The sequence below is a fragment of the Glycine max genome, chromosome 1, assembly GCF_000004515.6.
Source record: "Glycine max cultivar Williams 82 chromosome 1, Glycine_max_v4.0, whole genome shotgun sequence".
NCBI lineage: Eukaryota > Viridiplantae > Streptophyta > Magnoliopsida > Fabales > Fabaceae > Glycine > Glycine max.
Window position 1 is genome coordinate 7,632,094 of NC_016088.4, and position 27,916 is coordinate 7,660,009.

General features: G+C 31.8%; 2 protein-coding genes across 3 annotated transcripts; one reads left to right on the top strand and one right to left on the bottom strand.

Moving 5' to 3' along the window:
- Positions 1–57: 57 nt before the first annotated feature.
- On the bottom strand, positions 58–5,809 carry LOC100784647 (pentatricopeptide repeat-containing protein At1g26460, mitochondrial). Of its 2 annotated transcripts, XR_003266500.2 has the most exons (8): positions 5,014–5,809; positions 3,491–3,713; positions 2,905–3,384; positions 2,327–2,533; positions 1,468–1,605; positions 1,187–1,375; positions 297–450; positions 58–139 (listed from the first exon to the last, which is right to left on the bottom strand). XR_003266500.2 is itself a non-coding variant. In XM_003516309.5 (7 exons), exons 1-6 carry the CDS (start codon positions 5,628–5,630, stop codon positions 1,190–1,192), a joined length of 1,851 nt encoding a protein of 616 aa, XP_003516357.1. In that variant the 5' UTR covers positions 5,631–5,809; the 3' UTR covers positions 58–450; positions 1,187–1,189. The 2 variants fall into 2 exon arrangements, 1 of the variants encoding a protein (XP_003516357.1); XM_003516309.5 differs by having other exon boundaries at positions 58–450.
- Positions 5,810–23,609: 17,800 nt separating this feature from the next.
- On the top strand, positions 23,610–26,081 carry LOC100789955 (PLASMODESMATA CALLOSE-BINDING PROTEIN 4). Its single transcript, XM_003516314.5, has 4 exons — positions 23,610–24,051; positions 24,362–24,601; positions 24,721–24,757; positions 25,427–26,081. The coding sequence occupies exons 1-4, from the start codon at positions 24,000–24,002 to the stop codon at positions 25,743–25,745; spliced, it is 648 nt and encodes a 215-aa protein (XP_003516362.1). The 5' UTR covers positions 23,610–23,999; the 3' UTR covers positions 25,746–26,081.
- The last annotated feature ends 1,835 nt before the right edge of the window (positions 26,082–27,916 follow it).

Here is a 27,916-nt window from a genome sequence, read left to right on the forward strand (position 1 = left end):
TATATACAAATGGACATTTACACCTCTAACTTTTACAAATGATTAAAACGTGCGCTCGATTGGAAGATTTACCATTATTTGAAGTAGAATTTAATACAACCACAGCACCACAAAAGCAGTTTCCAAATCCTTGCAGCTTCTAGTCGTTGCCACATTAGATTGTAAAGAATGGGCAGTGCCAAAAAACAGAACAAAAAAAATAAGAACCATGAGATAAGTGTCGATCTTGATTCTATCCTCTACTAAAATTGGATCAATCTTACTATTATTTCGAACAACTTTGATGAAAAACTCACTGCTTTGGGTTTTCACTAAGAAAGCTAATTCCATCATCAGCATCCTCCCCGCTTCATAAACACATAAATACAAAAATAAAGATTGCGCGAAGATGTTCTTGAATCATCCTGACCCGCCAACTTGAGCAGCATCCACTAATATACAGAGGTATTCCTAGGAAATGGGTGCAATAAAAAGATATGCCAAATAGTTCAAATAATTCATTTGAACATCAAACTGAACAGCATTCGACTTCAAAGATATCATCCAAGAGGAAAGATAAATCCTCCAAATAAGACTTAACCAAATGTATATACTACATTCCAAAAGTACCGTTTGAATTAAGAAAATAGTTTTTGTTTTATTTTTTTTTTCACTTTTAATTACAAAAGTACCGTATTATTTTCACTGTTTCCGATTTTCAAAAGTTTGTATAATAAATAGTGAAAACAATAAAAGAGACAAAAAGATACCAATATGAAAAGTAGGTTTAGTACTAAACAGCATTCGACTTCAAAGATATCATCCAAGAGGAAAGATAAATCCTCCAAAGAAGACTTTACCAAATGATACTACATTCCAAAAGTAAATATTTTCACTCGTGTAAAATAAAGGACCGTTTGAATTAAGAAAATTGTTTTTGTTTTTATTTTTTTTCACTTTTAATTACAAAAGTACCGTATTATTTTCACTGTTTCCGATTTTCAAAAGTTTGTATAATAAATAGTGAAAACAATAAAAGAAAAAGTGATATTTTTAAACAGCAAACAAAGTGACAAAGGTGACATAACTAAAAGTGAAAACAGGAAGAAAAATAAACAGAGAACCTTTTTTTCCGTTTTTTTAAACCCCCCCCCCCCCCCCCCCCCCTAAATTTTCCAAAATATTATCTACAAGTGTCAAAACTCACCATTCAAGCATAACCCATACTGTAATTAAGATTAAACAGAATGTCCCGTCGGTTTTCTGAACCCAATTGGTAATTCAAGGAATTAGCCAGTGATTGCACTCTGGCATCACTTTCATTGTCCATTTCTCGTGTGCATCGCCGTCTGACCTTTTTTAGCATCTCTTTTGATGGTTCATATCCAGCAGCTCTCTGTCAAAGAGTTTGATATACATCAATTACCTTTGCTGGCAAAATATACTAATTTTTTAATTAAGGGGAAAAAAAAAGAACAATGCAGTTACCATATCATCAATCACTGCCAGAGCAGATTTGACATCCCGGTTAATGAGGTGGGCATCAACAAGTAGAGAATATGATTTTGCATTAGACTTCAGACCCAAACTCACTAGGTGCTCAAACACCCTTGTAGCTTCATGTGTCTGCCACAAGATAATTAAAGATATAAGTGGGTTTTTCTTTGTTTGACACATCAAAACTTGCTGCAGTACATAATAATTTAGCAGCAAAAGAACAATCAAAAGGAAATGTGCCCCCCCACTACAACATCAGCTTCCAACCAGGCATGTGCATCCTTTCCTATCATCCTATGCAATCACAAACAATGGAAATGACAAAGAAAAGCTAGACTGAGTGGCAACTATGTACTACATATGTCACTACATATATGACCATTTTAAGTTTTTGACTAATTCATGGGAACTAAGAAAGTTGATTAATTTAGTTAGTGGCATTAAAAATAAAATTTGTTAACAATATACCCTTCAAATTATTGGGACTTGTCATCTCACTCTACCTAATTAATTAATGTTTGAGGCTAGTCATCTTCCCCGATCCTCATACAAGAAATAATTTACAACATTTATTGTTTATTGACAAAAAAAATTGAAAGGTAATTAAGGGTATTTTGGTATAAATAAATAAATAAATGTCAGAGACAATTTGGAAGGAGTCTTAAAAATAAAAAGGGTAAAACAAATTCCTCAAAAGGCTCCTATATATATAGGGACATGCATGCAAAGCTCAGGCAAAACTGATTTAAAGTCTAATGCAGACTTTCAAAAGGTGGGGGCAGTGGAAGAAGAGGAGAAGATAGGCAAAAAGATATACATAAAGAGGAGGGTAGGGAGAAAGAATCATCACCTTCTTGAGCTTCCCAAAGGCATATATCAACCCATTGTATGAATGAATATCAGGGATCAACCCAAAAGTAGATCCAATTGATTCAAAAGTTTGGTAAGCACGATCAAGGTCCCATATGTTTGCACATCCTAAAATGACGCAGTTTAGTGCAGCTACAGATTTATAAGGAGGCTCTGCACGGTTTAAATTCTCCAGTTGAAAATAAACCTAAATAGAACAAAGCATGATTAGACAAAGCTGCAAATGAATATGCCATTATTAAAAACCAAAAAGATCAAGGTGGAAATTTATTGTGTTGCATGCATGTGAACAGTTGCAAAAAGAAAGTATAAATGCAACATATGTCATAGCAACATGGAAGTTTTTTAAATAGATGTATTTAGGACAATACATATTTATTATGTTAAGAATGAAAAGTTGCACAATTTATTTCAAATGGAAAACTTTGTAAAGGAAATAAAAAATATAAACATCACGACAGGATTGGATATGTAACAAATCATGACAGGATTGGATTAGTAACAATCCTAAAGGCTAGGTACTATTAATTATTTTCTTCAACAGAAAGAAAGATATACATTATCTAGAGTCTCAAAACCCTTCTTGGAGCATGCCACAACCAATGGATGTAACGAAGTAAATGGGCAGAACAAGTCTTCAGCTTCTTGACCAGAGTCCCCATAAGCTGACTCATATTCATTCAGAGTACCAAAAGCCTTTTGTAGATTCCCCAATGATGCATGTGCGTATATCTTTCCAAGATATGACTCTGGATTAGGAGCTTTCTTTTTACGCAATGAGCGATCCAAAACAGCCCATGATGCCACTAGCAGGTCAGTGTTATAGGTTCTACCAGCAGTCAAAAGAGCTGACAGAACTAAACCTTCATCTACAGAAATATATATAGGAGGTCTTTGACGTTCACCCTTTACAATCCATTTAGCCATAAACTCCAGGCCATAAAAAGCTAATTTGCTATTATCCTCCCGAGTTGCAATTTCAACAATAAAATTGCACAAGTCCCAGTTGGGGCAAAGAGCTTTGTTTTGATCTGATGCCTGGAAACACCAATGTGATTTCAGAATATCAATAAAAGAATCATCAACTTATTAGTAAACCTAGTACAGAAAAATTTATTAAGCATAAATAAAATTAATCACTCACCCTGCACCTTTCAATTATTGTCACCAATGTATCAAGCCTTCCCTTATTGACACAACTGCCCGCACAGTTCATAAAAACCTTCATTGACAACACATTACCAGATTTCAAAATTAAATCTATATATTTGAATGCAGTGTCAATCTGGTCCATGGAAAAGAGCATTCCGATGACTAAGTCATACGATTCATCATCAGGGAGAGCATCATTTCCTGACTGCAGCATCCTGATTATATCATAATAACAAAGCAAAGGTAGATATATAAAGAAGCAAATGTGCTCAATTTACTCATACAAATACAAACAAATGGCATGTATAATCTAATTAGAGTAATTTCGACAGTGGTTTGTCTCATTGTATGCTTATTGGCATTTCAACTTTCTGTTCAATAATATAAGCAAGGATATGACATTGACAGTGAAGCTAGAATCTCATATCAGTTGGAAATTAGACACAAAACTCAAAATTTTAAATTAGTGTCACCTAACAGTTTGGCTTTAAAAAGGAGTGGGCTCTCCTCTACATCAAGATCAAAAAGAACAGGCAACAGACAGAAACAAATCAAGGAACAGTTACAATTTAGGAATACCTAACCAAAAAAATTCAACCCAATAACAATTAACTAACTAAGTAATTAGTTAAGGTAACATTTTTAATTTTTTATCAACAAATGTTAGTTGTTAGTATGTTAAGGTAATATTAGTTAAACCATTAACCGTTCTTCTAGCACCAGTAGCTCTTGCCTGGTAAACAGTATTACCAGCAATTACAAAACAACAATCTTGCCTATAATCAAACCCATAGTAACTAATTAATATAACATGCACAGTATACTACACACTTGTAATAGGATTATGCAGGTGACTTTTCTTAATTAATAAAAACAAACAGATCTTTAAAAGGGTATACACAAAGATTCAACCAATGTCAGACGTCATTATTTTCAAAAAAAAATTCATCACAAAGATATGAGGTATTCCTAACAAGAATGGTCCTATCATTCATTTCCAGAAAACAATGTATGGAAACAACTCCCACACAAAAGCTACTTCATTCATGTTGCTTCTAGGTTTGACAGACACAGGCTACTAAGGCTCTGTTTTGATTAACTTTTGCCATAAATTACTTAAGTTCAATTCCTATGAGTCACCAAAAAAAAAAAAAATGAGAGAGCTATAGCTTTTTATAAAATTTAAGTGGATTAAGTTAATTTTAATTTTTAACCTATGAGAGAAGCTCAATTCATTTAACCTAGAGAAGTTTATCCAAACAAGACTAAAAAAAATCAAAATTTAGAATCTAAAAACTCCTCTAAATCGAGATCGCAAAGGCACTTCACCACTGATCTAAAATCAGCATCTCACTGTCTCCTATACTTAAGTACTTAACTAACTTCTTCAAGTCAACGGTCAACTCCTCTCATCACAAGCACACTCACAAAAAACGGGTTTCTGAATTTCATTCATCAAACGCAGCGTTTTCCCTCTCAATTTAGAACAGAGAAGCGATGGGCGATGGATCTAACCGTTGGAGGAGCTTGTCAGCGGCGAGGGTTTCCTTGGCCTGGCACATGGCCTTGAGGACGAGGTTGAACGACGCGGTGTTGGGGGCGACGTCGAACTCCGCCATCTGCGCGACAAGGTCGAGGAGCTCGGCGGCGGAGGCGCCGAGCATAAGGTTGGCGCGGAGGTAGTGATTAAACAGATTAACATCGGGCTTGTTTGGTTTGCCCGTCTTATCGAGGGAGCGGACCCAGGCCTCGAAAAGGAACTTGACGTCGTGCCACTGCTGCGAGGCCATCCAGTCGCCGAAGAGGTCGAGGAGGGCGCGGGGGTCGTATGTTTCCGACGTGGCGCGGTTGTAGAAGCCCACGGGGGCGAGCGCGTGGGAGGTGGCGGCGGAGGAAGCGGGCGGTGGCGGCGGGATTGGGCTGCGCCAGTTTTCGTTGTAGAGGGGGCTTCCGGAGGCGGGGTTGGGAGGGAGAGGGGTGGTTGAGGAAGAAGGTGGTGGGGTGGAGTCCACTAATTGGGGCTCTTGTGAGAGGAAGGGGAATGTGGTTATGGTTTTGATGAGGGTGGTGGTGGTGGGTTTCGAAGAGAGGAGGGTGCGCGTGCGGAAGAGGATCGCCATTTGCGACGCCATGGATGGAACTGAGTGTGTTAGGGTTTAATGCAGTTAGGGTTTTGTTTTGTGTGCTGAGATTTGTTTGGGTTAGACTTTAGAGAAGATGGAGGGTAGAAATGGTAAATTTGATGGGCGGTTTTTTTCCCCTCTTTTTCCGTGAATCACGGATTGCAGGTTGGGTTGAGCCTTTCGAATTGGATTCGGCCAAAGCCTAACTGCCTTGCAAGTTTAACAATTGGGTTATTCTTTCTACACCCGACAAATTTCTTTTACATCCAACTTTGCCCTTTTTTACTTTTCCTTTGTTAAGTTGGTGTTGGTATTTTTCATGGTGTATGTTTGTTGTTCGTGGTTCCTCCCTAATTTCTCCTCCAACAGTTCCTTGTCATCCTCTGCGAGTTTCCTCTTCTCCTCCACCATAAGTAGCGTTGCATTGTCATTAGTAAATTTTATTTTTTTTTTGCCTAATCAGTATGAACCAAACGGATTAACAATCTGTTTGGATCATATGGATTATCAATCCATATATGTTCAATACAAAAAAAAACGCAGATAGCAGAACTCACAGTGACAATAGCGGAACGAAAGCGAACACCAATGACGACAACACTCGGATTGATGAAGATGAACCATGGATTGATGAAGACAACCACAAATTGAAGAGAAGAAGATGAGAGAATTTGAGAGGAGAAATGAAAAAATGCATGAATGAATGGTGCAAACAGACAGATTCTTAATTCGTATTTCACATTTAAGTGTCAATGAAGGAGGGACAAAATTGGTTTTCCACTCAAAATGTTGGGTGTAGAAGAAATGGTGTTGGGTGTAAGAAGAAAATCCCTTAACAATTGGGTTAGGTAAGGTTAGGAAATCATGGTTCCACTATTGCTTCCTACACATTTTTCATAATGTTTTTTTTTACTTTCCAAAAATCAAAACAGGAATGCATTTTGGAATCTAATTTTACATTTTTGTAATTTTTTCCTGCTTTAGCCCAATTTCTTCTACACTCAGCATACGAAATGAAAACCAAATTTGTCCCTCATTTAAAATGTGAAATACAAATTCTCAATCTGTTTCTCCTCTCACACCATTCACGCTTACACCATTTTCTTCTTTTAGTTTTGTCCTCTGAAATTCTCTCATCCTCTTTTCTTCAATCTATGCTTGATCTTCACCAATCCGTCTATGGTTGTTGTTGTGTCCGTCATCGTCACGCTATCACCATCGTAAGCCGTCGTGAGTTCCGTTGTAACTCTGTGCTTTTTTTTAGTTTATTGAACCTATACAGATTTGTTAATCCATATAGTTTTATATATTTTAATTATTTTATAAATAACTATTTTAATACTTTATATATTTAAAAATTAATGTATAAAATAATTATATTATTTAATTATTTTATAAATAATTATTGTAATACTTTTACATATTTAAAATAGTTATATATAAAATAATTAAATAAGAAAATGCGGAAATTTTTATAATTTATTTTTTGAAATTTTAGTTAAATAACAAAAATAGGTATTATTGTATAAGAAAAATGTTAATGAGGACTATATTTGTATAAATATTATTACATTAATAATATTAAATATTTTTATAAATAGTGATTTCAAGTATAAAAAATTTAAAGATTAACTTATACATTGACTTTTAAATATATATATATATATATATATATATATATATATATATATATAAAAGTATTAAAATAGTTACTTATAAAATAATTACATAGTTATTTATAATATATTTAAAATAAATTTGTACATTGATTTTGATGTTATATTTTAATTTGCTTGATTAATCATTTAAAGTTAATTTTAAAAAAATTATTACATTTCTTAAATATACTATATTTAATGAATACTACCATGATTTTAGAATATTTACTAATATGATTTTATTTTTTAATTTAAGACTATTTGGTTGAAGTTGTGGATTGATTTGAAATGAATGTGTATTATTGGTGAATGAAGTGTTTAGGTTAGAAGAAAAACATAATCGAAATATGTTTAAAAATATCGTAAATTTTTTAGTTAGTTTTTGAGTAATAGAATGATGACATTAATTTATATTAATGTGCGAATTTGTAGATTATAGTTAGAACTAGAGCATTGCATTGAGCTTTAGGTAGAGCCTTAGGTAGACAAGTTAGTGGTGATAAGGAAGAAGCCCCTCAGCGTCAAAGGCCGATAGCATCGACACGTAGATAATGGGTAGTTGTAGTTGTTGTCGAGGATATTGACCATATGGATCATGCTGCCGACAAGGTTCATGAAGAGTTTCACAAGCCAGTTACGGATCATGAAGGTGCCGATACGAAGGGTTTTCCAGGCAGGCCCCAAGATACATCAGTGTTGACGTCATATGTTGATTATGTGGCATCCAGAGTTTAGGTAGGAGAGGTACTTATTTGTTTAATTATAACATATTTAAATAACTTTGTCATTTTAATTTACCTAATTAATTTTAATTATTTGCAGGAACGTACTAAGTTGAAGTTGGCCTCTCATGGGATGAAGGTGAAAAAAGTTGGAAGGCTTGCACCTAAGATTGAAGGTATAGTAGCTGTTACAAGATTAAGTTCTTTGATTACATGTTCATTGGAGACAGGTGACAGAGGATTTTTATCTACTTTTGCAGAGAGGTGGCATAAGAAAACTAACAATTTCCATCTACCCATAGGAGAGCTGATTATAATCCTCGATGATGTGACATCCTTATTACAGGCGCCTTCCATACCTTTGATGCAATTGATGTAGAAGAGGTTGTTGATTTATTAGTTGAGTTGCTTGAAGTCAGTAGACAAGACGCAAAAGAGAAGACTAAGCAACATAGAGGGGCATATGTTCGCCTAGTCAGACCATTCCTCCACTCCCTATTGCTTTATCTCTATCCACAAAGGAGATAGACGATAAATGGCTTCAATTTTCTCAATGCCTTGCATCGGTTGGAGAGTTTTGTAGTTTTCCTTGTCAGTGTGCAGTAGGCTACATGGAGTGCTTTTATAAGATATTTCACCCATTCATGAGTCCGCCACATCTTAGGGAGCCTCCTAGACATCCACTCACGGTGCATCATGATACATATATTATACCAAATCCACCTGTGTTGCCTGTTCACACAGCAACTATGCTACAACCAACTGTAGTTGTTGATACAGACATGCCTCGACATGCAGTGATATAATATATTTACAATTCCAATAATGATACAGGTTCTATCATATCCTATCCTATTTGTTTTCTTTGTAATTTGTCTAGGTTTGTGTTTTTGTCCTTGTTCTGTTATTTGCGTTCTTGTTTACATCTTGTTTCATTCTTGTTTGCGTCTTATGTTCTGTTATTTGCGTTCTTGTTCTTGTCACGTTTTTGTTTTTGTTTCTTGTGTCTTTCACACTTTGTGTCAAAAAAAAAAGTTGCAAAAAATTTGGAAAAAAAAATTGGGTGTTTGATCTTTGAACACGAAACTTTTGGCATTTGATAAAATTTGGTGAGAGTTTCTCTCTGGATTCCTTGTTGAACCAATCTCAAACTTATCAAGGTAATCCTTGTGGCGTCTACCCTGACTTATCTTCCTTCACTAGAAGTGGTGTCATCCAAATCTTCGTAGCCTATATCAAGTGATATGCTCTTAATCAGGTTCACATCAAATAATATACTTTTTTGTTACATAATCCAAGTAATTATATTGATGTTGTTGTTAATTTTGTAGGTTGCTTGCCAAAAGATAACATAAAGCTTGGAACACATAATAAGTATAAGGATGACCACTGTTGGAACTGATGCATACACTATAATTGAGCATTGTTTAACATTAGCCAAGGCTTTCATTGAGCAAGGAAATTTTTATGTTCGCTTAAGACGAATGAGGGATACACAAGACACAAATGGTGGTGGACGATGATTTTAATAGTAGGGATTGGTTGAGTATTGTTTAATATTTGTATACACTATGACTGAGCATTGTTTAATATTTATATTATTTGATTGACTATCTATATAACTATGGTTAATATATGTGTTTATTTTGTAATTGACTATTATGTTCAATCGAAAACAAACACTATGTTCATTATGCAAATATGATTAGAAAGTGTTACATGCATTATCCATGACATTGCAACTATGTAAGTTACAGACAAGTAAACAATAACAAAATGTTCAATCTTATGCTAAATCAACATATTGTGTGGTCAACCTCATGTAATTACTATATTGGTGCATTCAAATAATATAAGGAGTAGGTCACTTTCGCTTGATAATGACGATGTGCTAGCCATAACAAAGTTGTTGGCGACATGGGACAACCATCTCTTAGAAATACCTGTTAGAATAACAAGTACACATTCAAATGTTCATAACACATGTTATAATACAAAAATTAACAAATATTGTTATCATTGCTATACCTAAACAAAATGATTATCATACACATGACCAATACATATAATGAGAATGTGCTGACCATAACAAAGTTGTTGGCGACATAGGACAACCATCTCTTAGAAATACCTGTTACAATGACAAGTACACATTCAAATGTTCCTAACACATGTTATAATACAAAAATTAACGAATGTCGTTATCATTGCTATACCTGAACAAAATGATTGGCATACACATGACCAATACATATAATGAGATAAACAAAATTATCTCTTGGTGGTTGACTTCTAAGAAGAAAAAACATCATGTTTTGTTGAGGAAAAGAGAAACAAGGATGAGATTATACCTTGATACAATAACATAACCCATATTGGTAATATTCATCCACTTATTTATGGTTACCGACATGTAACACTTTAAGCAGTATTATTCAAAAAATATTTATCCATGAATACATAACAAAAAACTCATATACCATGGATAATTCATCAACAAGTAGGGACCGCTTTAACTACTCATATTTGTCTATGCCACCAAACAGGTCTATATACTCATCAAACCATTGCCCAAGTTCTTTCCGCAAATGATTATAAACCAAAGACCATGAATCTCTTCACCCATACCTAATAAGACATCAATTACATGATATCCATAATTACCATTAGCTTTGACATAGACAATGTCTTTAATGAAATCTTGAATGCATGGATGAAATTGATCCAACATTGGCATCTCCCTCTTCAGTTTTGTTTGTTCAAATGAAGATGCAAAACGTTTCAGTGTGGATGAGCTATTTTGCACCGAATGTAATACATCCACATACTACCAGTAAAAAAGATCACACTTCATTGATCTTTCTTGTTTGGTCATCTATTTCTTTTGAGCACCTTTTGTTTTGACCTCTTTAGGAGGATCACACATCAAATTTAGATCAGGGTAGGCAATTTCCCAAAATATATTCTTTAGAGTCACTTTGCCACATACATCAAGCTCTTCAAACCGCTTGGATATAGTTTCCATCTCTTCGGTTATGCAGACTTCAGGCTTAGATAAACCTTGGTCTGAAAAATTTAGCCTCCACCAAAACATATGGACTGTGTCAAGTGGTATACTACCAACAACATACCTAGCTAGCTCACATGCACATGGAAGACCAAGAATAGTTCTCATAATACATCCACAACAAGAATTGTCAATGTCATCATAATTCACTTGCTCAAACTCAACAATAATCTGGTTTAACACATACCTTGATACTATGTCAATTAGTCTCTTACATAAGGTAACTTTAAAAACATGTCCGATCACATGTTTGTTTGTCTCAAAAGATGCCTTAATTTTAGTGTGTTGTAGAGTAATCATGTTGTTCATGACTTCTCAAACACTACATAGGTCTTCAAGGCTATTTTGCAGTAGTCTCTTTAAGGTTCAATGTGCAAACTCAACCCTATATTTTAAAAACAGAAACAATTATTTTTCATCTATTAATGTGTTCTTATTAAAATCAATATACATTTACAATTTTATACCTGTTAGTTGTTGTGTTTTCTAGTTGCATCACCTTATTCGTTCATGCTTTAACAAATCTTTGTTTATAGGGAATCAACCATGTATGTTTCACATAATCAACAAACATTGGTCATGGTGAGCAAGCAATTTCAAACTTCACAAGACAGTCATCGTATTTTATCTCAATAGGACAATCCACAAGACTCCCTCATGCTTCCATCATATAGTCCCCATGCGCTTTTTTGATCCATAAGCATTTTACATTTTGCCTTCACATTCTTATCAATGTGAAACCAACACAACAAGTTAGTCGCCTCAGGAAATATAGTTTTCACTGCATTCATCAATGTTAAATCTCTATCAGTAACAATAACTTGAGGGTTGTGACACCCTCTACCCCGACATATATATAAATAAATAAAATATATTGGTAAACAAAAATCAAATGGGTAAAAGGTTCACATTCATTTTAATTACCAAATAAACTCATTAAAAATATATTCGGCTCAAAATAAGGCCGTCAAATTTACAAAAATATTTTGTTAAATCAGTGAGGTGAAATAAAATAGACTAACATCATAAAATTAACATAAAAACTTATATCCCAATGTCACATCTTATCAGAGCGTTGTGTCCCGACGTCCTTCAACACAATATTCCTTAAAGCAATTCACCTAGTCATCTGCTCCCCGAACACAAAGTTCAAGATCATCACAGGATCCAAACACAAACAGCAAACTAGGAGTGAGTTATCACATTCCTAACTAATAGAGAAACAAGACAACTAGATATACATATCATATAAACCAAATAAAACTTACTTACATGTAATTCACGTAATTCCACCACTTTGTCATTCAAAGTTCACTTTTCATCCATCAATCACACTTTTCAATCATCAATCACATTACACAAGAATCACACGCTCTGATCAAGATATAATAACACCTCAATTTCATAATAAACAATTAGCAAGCGCATGAGACAATTATGCTAAGACTCAAGCCTACATGTAATGTGGTACCATGTCAATGAAAAACCACCCTGGGGCGCTTAGAAGTACATAACAAGACACACCACACAATGGGTTTGTCAGGTCACTCTCACTAAGTAAAATCATAGGGAGACCAGTCAGGGTCACGATGTTTTGCGAGAATGCTCCAACCATATGGGATCAGCATAGGCTTAAAGGAGCACTCAAACCCGATGACCCCCAAGGCCTACACTCCGAAGAGTCCGTCAGGGCCTCTCCCTCCTGATTCAGGTCCAACCCCTAAAATCATTTTAGCACACAGACACTGCTAGTGAATTATACAATACCCACGACCTCACACTCGTGTCTTAAACACGTACAACATATTGCGCTACAATTTAACACTGGTTCCTAAATAGGAACCTACACTTTCTCTTTAACACTGGTTCCTAAATAGGAAACCTACACTTTCTCTTTAACACTGCGCATTTACACTTTTCTCAAGATAACATTGGTCGGGTTATTGTACAATTCACAACTTACAACACAAATAATGTCACATCAAGAATTAATCACACATTTATTCACAACCAAAACTCATTCACAATTTCACATCTCATAATGTCACAATCCACCATCACATGTTTTCACGTATCTCATACTTCAACACCTGTTCTACTTTACACTTTTACTCAATCTCAATAACAATATTATAATCTGAAGGCAACATATTATTCCACAATTCATCACATATTTCATTTATAAGCACTGCTTATGAACTATACAATACCACGACCTCACACTCATGTTTCAAACATGTTTAACACAATTGCGCTACAATTTAACACTGGTTCCTAACTAGGAACCTATACTTTCTCTTTAACACTGTGCATAAACACTGGTCGGGTTATTGTATAATTCATAGCTCACGATATAATTAATGTAACATCAAGTGTTAAACACATTCACTTATTTACAATCGAATGTCATGTCCACACTTTAACATTTCATAACATCACATCAACCATCTCATAACATTCATAATGATATTCATAAGGAACAACATACACATGTTCATCAAATTTAACCATAATATTTTCAAACTCCAACACTTAATAATTTTTGGAATCATACTATAACACTCTACAATATTATTTACATAAATTATTAATATAAATAACAACCTCTATATATATATAAGCTAGCATACATCATATTGAATCACAAATTACAAAGTAAGCTTTCAATGCACAAATTCTAAATAATTATATGAACACTTTGGTCAATTTCAATTATGATATTAACTTTTTAAATTATATATAAAAACCTAAACAACAAGAAAAAGAGAAAATACAAAATCAATATCTCTCTCTAAATTTCTCCTTTATTTCATCAATTCATATTAATTAGAAAAAGTACTCGATTTATAAGATTCACGCTCAACACAATAGCATATCAATTCCACAACAATTGGTCTGTCAAACATATATAATTCACTGTAATAATTATAAGGATAAAATGAAAATTGCAAAAATACCCCAAAACTCATTTCAATTGATATCTCTAAGGATCCCTACACATGTTCTCACTAATTCCCAATTGTGAATAACGCATCCCTTACCTCTAAGCGGACTCACGTGTCTTCAACCAGCGATAGCAGCATCTCTAGAGGTTCTCTGAGATTCCTCCAATTTTTTTCCTCTAGCTGCTCCGATAAAATTCCTAAACGTCAAAGAGACAGAGAAGGGATTGAAGCCTCCACTTGTACTGTCACCATGCGATTTATTTTTCTCCCTCCACAAATATTATCTCGCAAATCCCAACGGTCAAAGCGTGCGAAATTGAATTTTGAACAATATATCCAATTTTCATAAATATCCAACGGTTAACGAAACCGGGATCATAGTTTTACCGAGACAGCTCTGGGTTTCTACGGGAAAGGAAAATGTTACAATGCGAGGGGTATTTCTCTTAGCTCAGACATAATATAGAAATTCCCAACGGTGAGAATGCTCGTAAATGGGTTGCGAACGTGGTGCTCAAATTTCACGATGATCCAATGGTGAACGAGTCCAAGATCGTTGTTTTTTCTGAGACAGATTAGGTGGCCTGCGGGAAAAAGAGAGGGTTTTGGGAGAAGAGAAGAAACAACATTGTGAGGCAGAGGAGGCTGTCTGAAAATTGACCTAGCATATTGTTATTTATAACTAGAGGCATTTACGACCTATTGTTTACTCTATTTATTTATTTATTATTTTATAAAAACAAACTTTATTTTATTCTCTATCAAACAATTAAATAAAATACCCTTTTTATTTTCTCTCAAATTATTATTTTAATTAATAATTATATCTCCTTATTTATTTATTTATAAAATCTCATCATTTTTTTAAAACTCTATTTATTTATAAATAACAATCATTTTTAATCTAGTTTACGAAAATTGGGATGTTACAAGGGCTCGCATCACATCTCATAAAAATACTTCTAAATTGTTCAAGAACCAATCTAACATTGTTTATATGTTCTCCCTCCAAATAGGAAAATGCAATTGAAAATGCCACCATAGTACGTGTCACACCAATAATGTCAACTAAAGACAACCTGTACCTATTTGTTTTGTATGTACTATCTGTGAGAAATACCAAATTACAAACATTGTTTAATTTCACTGCATCTAGATGTGTCCAAAATATTTCACGTATAACATCTTCATCCTTCAGTCTATGCCAATGAATATACTGATCGCGTTCAAGTTCATTAATTGTTGCATTTTACTATTGCTGTCTCTTATAGAAGAACGATATGCATATCTTGCATTGTAGACTTGCTTCATTGTTGTATAATTATTGGCATTGTGCTCCTTCAAAGTGAGAAAAATATTCTTTGGTTTGACCATTGACTTTGTCATATCACTAATAATAATCTTCTCATCCTCAGTTAGTCAACCAACATATGGATGTCTAGTGAATAACTTAGCCAATGCATAATTATGAGTCTCACATATTAAGTTCACCATCCACCCTTCACCTCTCAAGACTGGTTTCGCTCGCAGCTTAAAGGGACACCCACATTTTTTAGTACTAGTCATTATTCATACTAAATTTTTCTTGTATGTTCTATATTTTCCACTCTTCTCACAACCAATTAAAACAAAATGAGGTTCTTCCTCTCTTTCTAGTTGATGTGTATGACCTCATTATTAAAGTCACAAAACCAATATCATACGCAATAGTATGAGCCCATTGCAATACGTCTTCACGGGTAGCAAACACCTACAAAAGAAATAATACATGTTTAGTCTTCTTAGGATATTCATTTACTTACTTTAACAAAATACAAAATTATATTAATACCTGAGAAATATTAAAGGCATCAGAACAATCAATATTTTCAAACACACCAGGTTCATCTCCATTGTCTTCTTTCATATTAATTTCTTTAGACATAATGTTCTCATATATTCATTGATCTTCCTCCATTTTAACAAAACATTAAAAAAAAATTAATGACAACTAATGAAATTCCATACGTATAGCCTATACGGATTAAAATATAATAATTCATACCTCTATATACATAAAATAATAATTTATCTCTTAATAAAATATATGAATTGTTATTACTTTTAATTATTCTAATTATTTATAAATAAATTTATTTATTTTAAAAAACTTCAATGTTGAAATTTATTTTAAAATCTTCTACACTAGACAAAAACATGTGTAGATATATCAATAAATATGTTTTTTAACATATACTATACACAATTTTATTATTTTTTTACTATATATACTAATATATTACATTGAAATTGATAAGCATATATATAATAAATTGTATCTAAATTTTCATATTTTATACACTTGAATAAACTATTTAATGTAATAATTAATATTTATACAAATATATTAATAAATATAACTAAATTTATAAAAAATACATTAAAAATAATTTTTTTTATAATTTATTTTAACTTATACGGATTGCATGTTTCTTATAAATTACCAATCCAGATTGTCAATTCATATGGCAGATGTAAAAAACTAATTTCCTCCACCGTTGCCACCACAATACCGACCATGATGATGAACTCAATGCAATAGGTAACCAATCATCATAATAATGTATCCTAACGAAATCAACCACAATGGAAGGAAGAGCTTAGCTAACAACCAATGCAAGTGAATGGTGTAAGAAGAAAATGAAAAAGAAATAAATGAAGAAAAATAAGTAAAAAGGGATAAAATTTAAATTTTTTAAAATATCTTGAATGTAAAAGAAAATTAAATGGTACCCAAAGAATAATCCTTAGATTGATTATTCCGAAGGCAAAAGGCACTGGAGTACGGGAAACAACTGGAAAGTGGAGGAACAATAGCCTGACGGTTTTAACAATTCAGGTTTCTCTCTTTTTCTTCTTAGGGTAGCTATTCGCACCACATTTTTACTAAACCCGAGCCTTGGTTCCTATGCTAAGTTTGAGTCCTGTATAAAAAAACATACATCAAGCCCCCTTTTTACTCTTCACGCTATCCATTTTTTTGTAAGTTTTACAAAAAAGAATATCAATTTACATTGTATATGACAGCAAAACGAAAACTAGTTTTTGTTGTAGAGAAAAAAAAAGTTATGTATGCAAAATAATTTTATATTATTATCCAATTATAATCTACAATAATTATTTTAAAAATCATATTAATGATATGGTTGAATGATAGTGTAAAATAGTTTGTGGGTATATGATTATTGAACTCTTTGTTGTATGATTATAAATAACAGAAATTAGTTTTTGTGAAGGATATTTTAAAAAAAAACAAATAACAAAAATTAGTGTGCAATGTAAAACAGTCCCATTTCTTTCAATGGTAACAATAAAAACTACAACACAAAAGTAGGAATTTGAAAAATCATATCATACGAGCTAAATGTAAAAATAACGTGTAATTTAGTTTTGTGTGTCTTAAATTTAGTATTAAATCTGATGAAAATTAATATTAAATCTGATAGAAATCTAACCAAATTACTATTGGATTGGTTTGGTAGTTTTATAATTTTTTTATATTTACTTTTATGACATTCAATTATAAAATAAATTGACACGATTTATTCTAAATTAATTATAAATGTATGCTTGGGTGAATATTTGTAAAGTTCATTTTGAAGTAATTTTATTTATGTTTGGAGTTTTTATTCTAAAAATAAATTAATAATAAAATTTAGTATAAATTTTTTATCCAACATAAAAATTAGAGCAAATCACGCTAATTCCCCTCTCCTCAGGTTAGCACTTTTTACTTAGACACTTCCTACTTAAAATTTATATTTCCTTTGTCTCTTCTGAACCATTACCGTTAATTGTTTTAATTGTAGAAATTAGCCTTGTCACTTAAGCACACACGTTCATTTATCGTGTTGTATTATGAGTTTATTTCATAAGTCCTAATTTGCTATGTTATGATTTGCGAAAATGGTAGCTCCAGTGAACCTTGAGGAGGGCTTTGATCCTCGATCCCGAAGTGGTGCGACGACGACACTACAATTTTGTGTTTTGTGATTTCTTGGGCAATTGTTTGAAGGAGTTTGTTGGTAGGCAGTGGAGGTTTGAGTGCAAAGGTGAAGATTTTTAGCTGTTTCAAAATTTGGAAAGGAGGATTATTTGTTTGAAGAACAAAGTGTGCTTCAATGGAAGAAAAAAAAAAAGAGAAAATTGAAATCTTAAACTTGACAACAAACCTTCAATGCGTCACGAGACTTAGCTGAAACTGTGCTTCAGAACTAACCTTTGTCAGCAACAACTTGAAACCCACGAAGAAGAACCTGTCATGCACACCAATTTTTCAAGAAAATACTGCTAAATGCTTTTAATGGGTAGGTAAAGTGAAGAAGTGAGGACTTTTTGGTACTAAAATTTTATTAAAGAACCACGTGCCTGACATGTGATGGGTTTGAGTTAACATAAAAATTTCCGTTATGGCACAGGGGATGCATATGTAACATACTTGTACAAGGTAGAAGAGGTTTGCATAGGAATAAAACAAGGAGGGAATGTCTCGTAATAAGTGATAACCTAAGGAAATATTAGTGTAATTTTCTAAATTATTTTAACTCAAAATCAATTACAAACTCATAATTAATTTCACAAAATGAAATGAAATATGCAAATATTTATCTAAAATTACATTAATTTTTTTAGGTCAAATTACATCAACTTATAACATTGATTCTACGTAACTTATCGCAAATCCTAACATGAAACGTTGAAGATTAAAAAAAAAAACAAAAAAAAAATGTTTTCAAATATGATATTGGACAAGTATGGATCTAGGCGAGAATAAAGGATTTTTTTTTTCCGTGAATACACCTTTTTGTTTGTAGTTTTTTTTAATGTACACTACTTTGTGTTTTTATTTTCAGTGTATACCACTTTGTACTTTTATTCACGCCACCAACTTCTATACGTGGCCCTTTTTGTTTTATTTTTTTTAATTTAAAATATTATAAAATATAAATATTATATTATATAAATTTTTTAATTAGTTTTAAAATTACTTATTTATTAAATTAAAATTTATAATTTTGTTTTTATTTTTTTAAAAGAAAATGATATTATTAAATATAATTATTATTGTTTTATTATTTAATTTACTTAACATATTTTTTAGGTGAATATTTTTATTTAAAATATGAATTTTCTAATATAATTATTTTTAATATAATTATATTACTAAATATAATTAGTTTGTTTATGTCATTAGATTTAATTAAAAATGATAAAATTTTTTGTTTAACAATTTATTTATAGAAGAATATTATATTGCATTATCAATCAAATACTTAAACAATTACACTTGGCTAAGGAAAAAGCTTAAGATGGAGATATGTTAAGATAATTGTTTCTGTTATGACCATGTTGCCGGTAAATTTCACATTTTTTTCTACTTTTCCATTCATTTTTGTCTTCGTCCATCTCAGTAGGAATGCGAGCTGAAACAAGACGACCCTTTGCAGTCCTCTTTCTCCTTGGATCAGGACCCCTCTGATTTCCTTCATATTAGTGTCACATTGATTTGTGTGACAGTAAACAAAAGGAGTTGTCGTAGACGTGCAAAATATGTTGTAAAGTGAATAACATCGACAAATAATTCATGGGATCAAGATTGACAGATTTACAGACAGTCATGACATGTGAACACGGTAAGTGTTTAGCCTGATATTCACCACAATCACACTTTTGGGATTGTAACGTTACTCTAAACCTTCCAGGTGGTGTGAGAGTTTGAAGTGGAGATTGGATCTCTGTTATAATAAAAGTGTGATTGTGTCTGGCGAATTCATTTACAATGTGTGTATTAGATTCTTGTTGACTGTTATTCATTGCATCAGAGACGACTTCAGAATACTGTGAGCTGGAGTTGATCATTACTTGAGTTTGTCGACCTCTAATAGAAAAGAGTTGTGCGGTCTTGAAATACGTCTCCTCAACCAACGATGACACCGACAAATGTCTTGTGTTTTTGAACATGAAATTAACAGACTCAGACAAATTGGTAGTCATATGTCCTCAATGTTTCCCCTCATCGAAGCATTGTATCCAATTTTGTTTGGGTAACTGATCAATCCATTTAGCTGCACTTGGCTTATTTGCACAGATATCCTCGAGATGTCGCCAATGAATCTTCTCCGTGTATGCGTAACCTGTAAATATTCAATCAATCTATTACATTATAAAATTTGATTGAAAGTAAAGTTTAACAAATAAATAAAATAGATTCTCACTCGCCAGCATGAGTGGTTTCTTTAAATGTTTGCAGTTTGAGTTATCGCAAAAAAAGTTTTGTGCAATGTGGCGTAGGCAAAAGAAATGGGATGTGTCCTGAACCCATAAGTTAGTTGGGTTGTTGTAGGCACTTATAATTGAGGGGTGTCTGTTTGAAATGAGAGAAATGTTAATTTGCAGAGTCACATACTCAACCTCTATTTGCGGGTGTCTGTTTGAAATGAGAGAAATGTTAGTTCGCGGAGTAACATACTTCAATCAACTATAGAATTTATTATGTGCAATGAGCAATACTCATGTGTTGGCTCTATAGAATTATTATGCACCATCATTAAAACACCAGATGCTATACTCAACCTGCGTCAATCAACTATCACTCCTATTCATGATGTAATTATGTATTACAACAGGAAGTGGAACATATCACATCAAGGTGGATTTTTGGGTTACTCCTTTACTAGAACAAATCCAATAAGATTCATGGACAAACTCAAGCATTTAATCAAGAAAGTTACACCTATAGGGATTCCCCCTTATGTAATTCACGAATAACAATTGGTTAGACTATTGTTCTTTTGAAAACCAGGTCATGCTGAGTATTCATAAAATTTAATTGAATATGAAATAACAGAATTGAAAAAATGACGAAGACGTCCTAAAGGTGTTAGCACAATCCAACTCTTGGACACGATTCTGCATGATAGAAATTTTGGTTATTTTTAACAAACCAATAATCGAAATAGAAAAAGACATGTATCTTACACAACATATTTCAGATCATCATTAGTTTTGTCATATTTACGTTGTAATTATATTTTTTAATATATTTTATTATTCTCGACTATCATTTCAGTTATTACACATTAAAATTTTATATCCATTATATAAGATAGATGTATCAATTATTTTTTCACTGCGTTTTTTAATTTATTTTAATATTATTAACTAATTTTCTTATTTTTTAATTAATGAACATAACAAAAGAAATATCAACAACATATAAATTTAACTACAAAATTATATACAACTTAACTAAAAAATTATACTCTAATTTTATCTAATTTTTTATTTTTCTTTATATGTATATTTTTCTTTTAAAAAAATTAAAAACAAAATCATAAAATTTAATTTAATAAATAAGTAATTTTAAAATCAACTAAACATAAATTTATATAATATAATATTTATATTTTAAATTAAAAAAAAGGATCACGTACGGAAGTAAGCACAAAATGGTGTATATTGAAAATAAAAGCACAAAGTGATATACATCGGAAAAAAAAAACAAGAGAAAGTGTGTTGAAGGAAAAAAATCAGAATATAGGTGTACAGATCATAAAAAGAAGCGTAGAAAAGTAGCAACTTTCGTTATGGACTTTTCAGTAGAAGGATAGACTTTACACAGTAGAGCCTGGAGGGTGAACACCCTTCATTCATCACGAACCTTTTTATTAAACCCAATTAAGCACTTTAGAGACACATAATAAAGTGATCTAAAAGCAACCGTAAAATTCCAAGGAATGCTTCTTTGACCCTCGTCACAAAAAGGAGAAAATTCCTTATTCCTTTTTGAAGTCCTTACCACATTTCATAATAGTGTATAACGAATCCATTATCTCATTATTGCTAATAATCAACATATGAAAAAGCATTCACGCCGACCTGAACAGGTTTTGCTGGTTTTTGAGTTCCATATGTTTTTGTCATCTTTCTTCTATATTTTGATTCTGATTTGGAAACAACGTAGGTTTTTTTTTTTCTTTCTTTCTTTTACTGAAGATATTATGTTGCTTGAGATTTTTTTTATTTGAAGAATCCACTACGTAAATTTTGAATTTACTTAACAAAAATGTGCAACCAAAAGGCACTCTTAACAAAAATAAAATAAAATTCCTTGAAAGTTGAAACAAATAGCAATAATATAAACAGGTTTTAAATTACAGTCGTTATGTGATTTCATAGTAATTTCTACGAGTGATTAGTTTTTGGGTTTTTTTTATAAACTTATTATTAAAATGGGTTTGTTATGAAATATATTACTGATATGGGCATGTTTTAGACTAAAGAGCAGGTGAATCAACAATTTTGATTAGCTATTTTATTTGCGCAAAAAAATTAAGCAAAATAAGGATATGACTTCCACTTAATCAACAATTGCAAATTGTGTTTTCAACTTTGCCAATTTCATTAGCAAAACTGCAATGGTAAAATACGATAATGAACTAATAACAAATTAATGATGCATTATGAAACAACGGAATTAAAATATGTTTCATAACGGACTTCATTTTAAAAATAAGTTTATGAAAAAGACCCAAAAGGATCAATCTGAAAATATATATTAATACATATTAATACAATTATGCAAGATAAGATTATAAATAATCTTGGAAAATCTTAATTTTGCAGTTAAAAGTCACAATCAAATACTACCATTTGCAACCTTAAATGAGATTTGATTCATCAAGTGATGATAAGTATATGTTTGGATAAAAGTTTTGAGATTTGAATTGAACTTAGTATATATTTGAGTAACCATTTGCGGACCTCAAAAAAGTGTTTCTGAACGGATATGAAGGGTGTCTTTTGTGTTGGTCCGTAGGATTGATCTAATAATATGTGTCGTTACATAATGAACAACAACTCAAACATATCTTTAAGTTTGTAAAAGCAATCAAATCTTACTTCTATAAAATTGAATTGTGTTTTTAAGTAAAGTTTTGACGTGCAAACGTATTTTTAATAATAATTAAAGGTACTATGAAACTGAATTTACGCTCTAAAAAAATAGGTTGAACAGTCTAGTTAACTAAACGTGTCCTAACAAATAACAATAACTAGTTCCAACTCAAAACAGGGAATGCTAATCAACAGCTGCTACAAACTCCATCCCCAAAGGGACTGGTAGCTGTTGGATGGTTCTAGAGCCAACGCACAACCAGAACAAAAGATCTATGAGAATCTTCCTTGTACCTAGGCCCACAGGGGCACTTGTCCATTTCTCGTTCACAATGCCACCACCACCCTTAAACCAAGGTGAGTTACCCTTGTATGTTTAGGACCGTTTGAAAATAGATAAAAATAAATTGTGCCCATATAGATAAAGTCATAAACTCTTTTAATAATTTTTTCTGAAAATATATTTTCAGAAATAATTCTCAAAAGAACTTATGACTTGTATTTAAATGTGTTTTATTTAGATGAGAAATGATAGAATCTTATATCTTATTTAATAATTTTTTTTAATTTTATAATTTTTAATATATTTTAATAAAAAATATGTATGGAGGAATGTATAAATAGTATATTACTAGATATCATCAAATACTTACACTTGGTTTCTTGACATATTATATTGTACGTTAGTATAAATAATAAAAAATAATAAAAGCTTCAGCTTTAGTACAATTCCCCATAACAGAACACTCTCCCCAGTGAAGCACACATAAATTATAGTTACATTACTTAGTACTCTATATAAATTATTATGATTATATTAATACATACAATAATAGTTATGTTCATGCTTGAAAAGTAGTGTACCAGACAGGCTCCCACCACCTCCCCCTTGTACTGAAATCTCCATTCTCCAAAACTGCTTCAACTCTTCTCATTTTCTTTCTCTCTCTCTCTGCCTCGCACTGGAGTACCCTCTCCAATTTCCTTCAAATCCCATCAAATAAGTTTCTCTTATACCCTCTGAATATTCTTCATCATCATCATCATTAATCATGGCTCTTTTGATGTATTTTGTGCTTTTTCTTGCCCTCGCTGGCCATTCAAGTAAGCACCTGGATTTGCTTGTGTTTGTTTCAAGTTTCTTGGTTCAAATTTTGGTTAAATGGGGTTTTTAATCATGACATCCCATCTCTTAGAAGGGTTCTCATGATTACTTCGCCTTACTGATTTTCCTGTTTTGGTTTTCTGACAAAGCTTGAGATTTTAAAATGGATTTTGTTCAAGGAATCTTTTCTGTTTTTGTTGTGTTTTACTTCAAGCTAGTGGTGCTGAAAAAAAGATTGGATTTTGTGTGGACTAACTGTTTTTCTGTTTCTGTTGTTATTTTTTTTTTCTATTTTTTTTTCTCCAATAGGTGCTCTTTACTGTGTATGCAAAGATGGTGTGGGTGATCAAGCTCTTCAGAAAGCAATAGACTATGCATGTGGTGCTGGAGCTGACTGTACCCCTATTCTCCAAAATGGAGCCTGTTTTCAACCCAACACTGTGAAGGATCACTGCAACTATGCTGTTAATAGCTATTTCCAGAGAAAGGGTCAAGCTCAGGGAAGCTGTGATTTTTCTGGTGCTGCCACCCCTAGTCAAACTCCACCTAGTAAGTGTGCTGCACTTTCTAGCCACCTTCAATTTCTTTGGACATCTTTGTTAAAATCCCCTTTTGCTAATATATATATATATTTTCTCTCTTCTCGTTCCTGCCTCTTTGATCCACAGCTGCAGCATCTACATGTGTTTACCCCTCAAGTCCTAGGTATGTTTTGTTTCTTTATAATAGATCTTGCTTTATATACATATATACTAATCCTCAATGATTGCTTAATTCTCTGAAATTAAAGATTTTTTTTTACACTGGTGATAAGTTGTTGGCTGCTTCCATGGTGTATTCAACCCAATTTTTCCATTTACAGACTATGAAGGTGACCTTGTCCTTGTTTTTTCCCATTGAAGTTAGCTTTTCATAACCAATTTGCCTACTTTGCTTTGGTGCCCTTAGAGGGAGGGCTTTGGTTAGATTCAACTTGGATTAGATCATCTGCAAAAGCAACCTATGATATTTTTTCTTGGTACAACATACTTTTAGTTTTTTTGAATCAATACTTTAGTTTACATTAGACGAAAGCCAAAAGACCAATTTTTGGGGTTCATGTATCCACCGCCTGAATAATCAGATTTACCCACGAACCATGACATCATGATTGCCCTTTATACATTAGCTGCCATGATTATGATGTTCCATAATTATTTTTGTTTTGTCCACTTCATTCCCACAAACTTGATCCTTGATCTATGATCATAAAATATTTAATGAAACTATTTCTATGATTAGCATATAGTTTATGTTACAAATTATTAATATACTACTATAGTCTATGTGAAGAATACAACTTATAAGCCGATTTCATTTGGCTTCCACTTGCAGCAATGCTGGAACAGGCACCACAGCAACCCCAACAACCACTACACCAACAACAGGCACACCACCCACCACCTTAACTCCAACCACTCCCACTAGTACAACCCCAGGCATTGGCACCGGCACAGGAACAACCACGGGCACGGGCACGGGCACGGGCACAACCACAGGTAACCCTAATGTGTTTGGAATGAGCCCAACATCTTCAACTGGAACAGGAGGAGGCTTCAATGACTCAAACAAAGGAGTGGTTCATTTGCAAGACACGAGCATGTTGCTAGTGTCCCTTGTTCTCACCCTTTTGCTAGTGCTGTTGAGGGTCTAATAACAAGTGGTACAGTTCTTGGAAGTAAAAAAAAAAAAAAACACACTTTTGGGGCGGTTTGTTTTTATATGTGGATGAGATTTTGCCACACTGTAGAAGGGGTGTTCTTGTAATTTCATCGCTTGGAATCATCCAGAAGCAAACCCCCACTTTAGCCTCTTTGTTTTTGTTCTGTTCCTACTCCTAAGAAAAAAGAATGAAAAAAGGTTAGGGAATTTGGTTCCTTTTGAGTGGTGAATATTTGATAATATATAGCTACTAATGGGGTGAAACTTGATGGGTTTCCATTGTATATTATCTATCTATCACTATGAGAAGCACTATTTTTTTTAATTATTTAACTGAGCCTTGCTCCTTATATTATATGCTAATATGTGATATTTACTTCTTGAATTTTTAATCTATAATATGATCCCTATGCCTTTTTCTTTTTCTTGAACTATTTTTTCGGCATGGTTTGCATTTATTGACATCGTTTTCAGCAATCGACATGGTGAAATTTGATGTTCATATGTTTAATTTGTAGTCCGTGAGTTGGTTCGTCGTTTTCCATTTGACACTGATGTCATATTCGTATTCGTAAGAGGGAAATGATTTATTTGATCTTTTATTTTATATTTTGAAAAGTTTAATTTCATTTTTTTTTAATTTTTTTATACCGAGTTCAGTTTTTTTATTTTTTTAAAAAGTTTATTTGGTTCTTTATTTTTTTAGTTTGATTATTCAGTCTATTTAAGAGATTGAGTGATATTTTTGGTCATTTTTTTTTTCATTTTTCTTCCCTTTTCTTCCGTTTTTAAAAATAGATGAAGGATCAAAATATTTTTTTTTAAAAGATAAAAGATTAAATTAAAGAAAAGATAAAAAATAAAATTAAATAAAAAAGTAAGATAAAGGATTATATAAGCCATTTAGTCTTCATAAAAATAAAAATTGGAATATAATGTGGCCCAATGGAATCATGCAAATATGTTAAAATTGATGTAAGTCCATTTTTTTTAATTTTAATTCTTGTAAGTTAGAATATTTTTTTTAAAATTTGATTTTTTTTTTATTTTTAATTCTTGTAAGTTAGAATTTTTTAAAAATTTTGATTTTTTTTATTTTTATTTCTTGCAAGTTTATATTTTTTATATTTTACTTTCTTTAAAATTTAATTTTCATTTATAGTCCCGTGAGTTTGTGTTCACAGGTATCATAATGGAGAAAACAAAAGTTTATAAAATCTAAGAATGACAAAATATCTTTATCGGAACCAAAATTAAATGAACTTACAGATGTGTTAACTTATAGGGAAGAAAAAAAACATATTCAAGTATTAATTTTATAAATAAAATGTAGATTTTTTAATTCTTGGTTAATATTTTTATTTTATTTTTTGTCGAGTTTATTTTTTTAATTTTACTTACTATAAATTTACGTTTTAATTTTAATCTCTATAAGTATGAACTTATAGGAATTATAAATAAAATAATTAAAATTGAAAAAAAAACATAAACTTATGAGAATAAAAATATATTTAAGTTAATAATTTATTTAAAATTGAAAAATGTATTTAAATAAGATCAGTTTGACTTAAATGATGGTTAAACTATTTTTTTTTAGTTGATGGTTTAACCATTTAACTGTGGTTCGTATTTGATTTGATTTTAATTATCCATCCAGTTTTAAAAACATTTTCTGTTACTTATTTTGGCAAAACAAATTAAGATAAATATGTGTTATTAAGGTATCAATAAGCTTGCTTAAAATTTAGGCTTTTATAAATATGTCTTATTAAGGTATTAATAAACTTGCTTAAAATTCAGGCTTAAATATGATTTTTATCATAATTTTTTAATTTTGGTTCTTAGCATTTTTTCACATTTAGTCTATGTAAATTTGTATTTTTTTTTATTTTAGTTTCTATAAAATATTTTATTTATTTTTAATCTTTTGTAAGTTTATGTTTTTATAATTTTGATCTATGTAAATACGAGAAAACTATAAATAAAAAAAATTGAAATTCTAAAGTGATTAAAATTGAAAAGATATAAATTTACAAAGATTAAAAATAAAAAAAACTTACCGAAACAAAAATTAAGCCTAAAATTTATATTAATACAAACACTCCCTGAATTAAAAAAAAATAAAAAAGTGTGTACACTCTTTATAAGCTCTCAGTTTGGCAA

Coding starts and splice junctions, on each gene's coding strand:
- LOC100784647 (XM_003516309.5), bottom strand. CDS start 5,630: ATGGCGTCGCAAATGGCGATCCTCTTCCGCACGCGCACCCTCCTCTCT. Junction 3,714..5,013: donor GCTGACAAGCTCCTCCAACG/GTTAGATCCATC, acceptor TGATATAATCAG/GATGCTGCAGTCAGGAAATG. Junction 2,534..2,904: donor GTTTTGAGACTCTAGATAAT/GTATATCTTTCT, acceptor TGTTCTATTTAG/GTTTATTTTCAACTGGAGAA.
- LOC100789955 (XM_003516314.5), top strand. CDS start 24,000: ATGGCTCTTTTGATGTATTTTGTGCTTTTTCTTGCCCTCGCTGGCCAT. Junction 24,602..24,720: donor CCCTAGTCAAACTCCACCTA/GTAAGTGTGCTG, acceptor TTTGATCCACAG/CTGCAGCATCTACATGTGTT. Junction 24,758..25,426: donor GTTTACCCCTCAAGTCCTAG/GTATGTTTTGTT, acceptor TTCCACTTGCAG/CAATGCTGGAACAGGCACCA.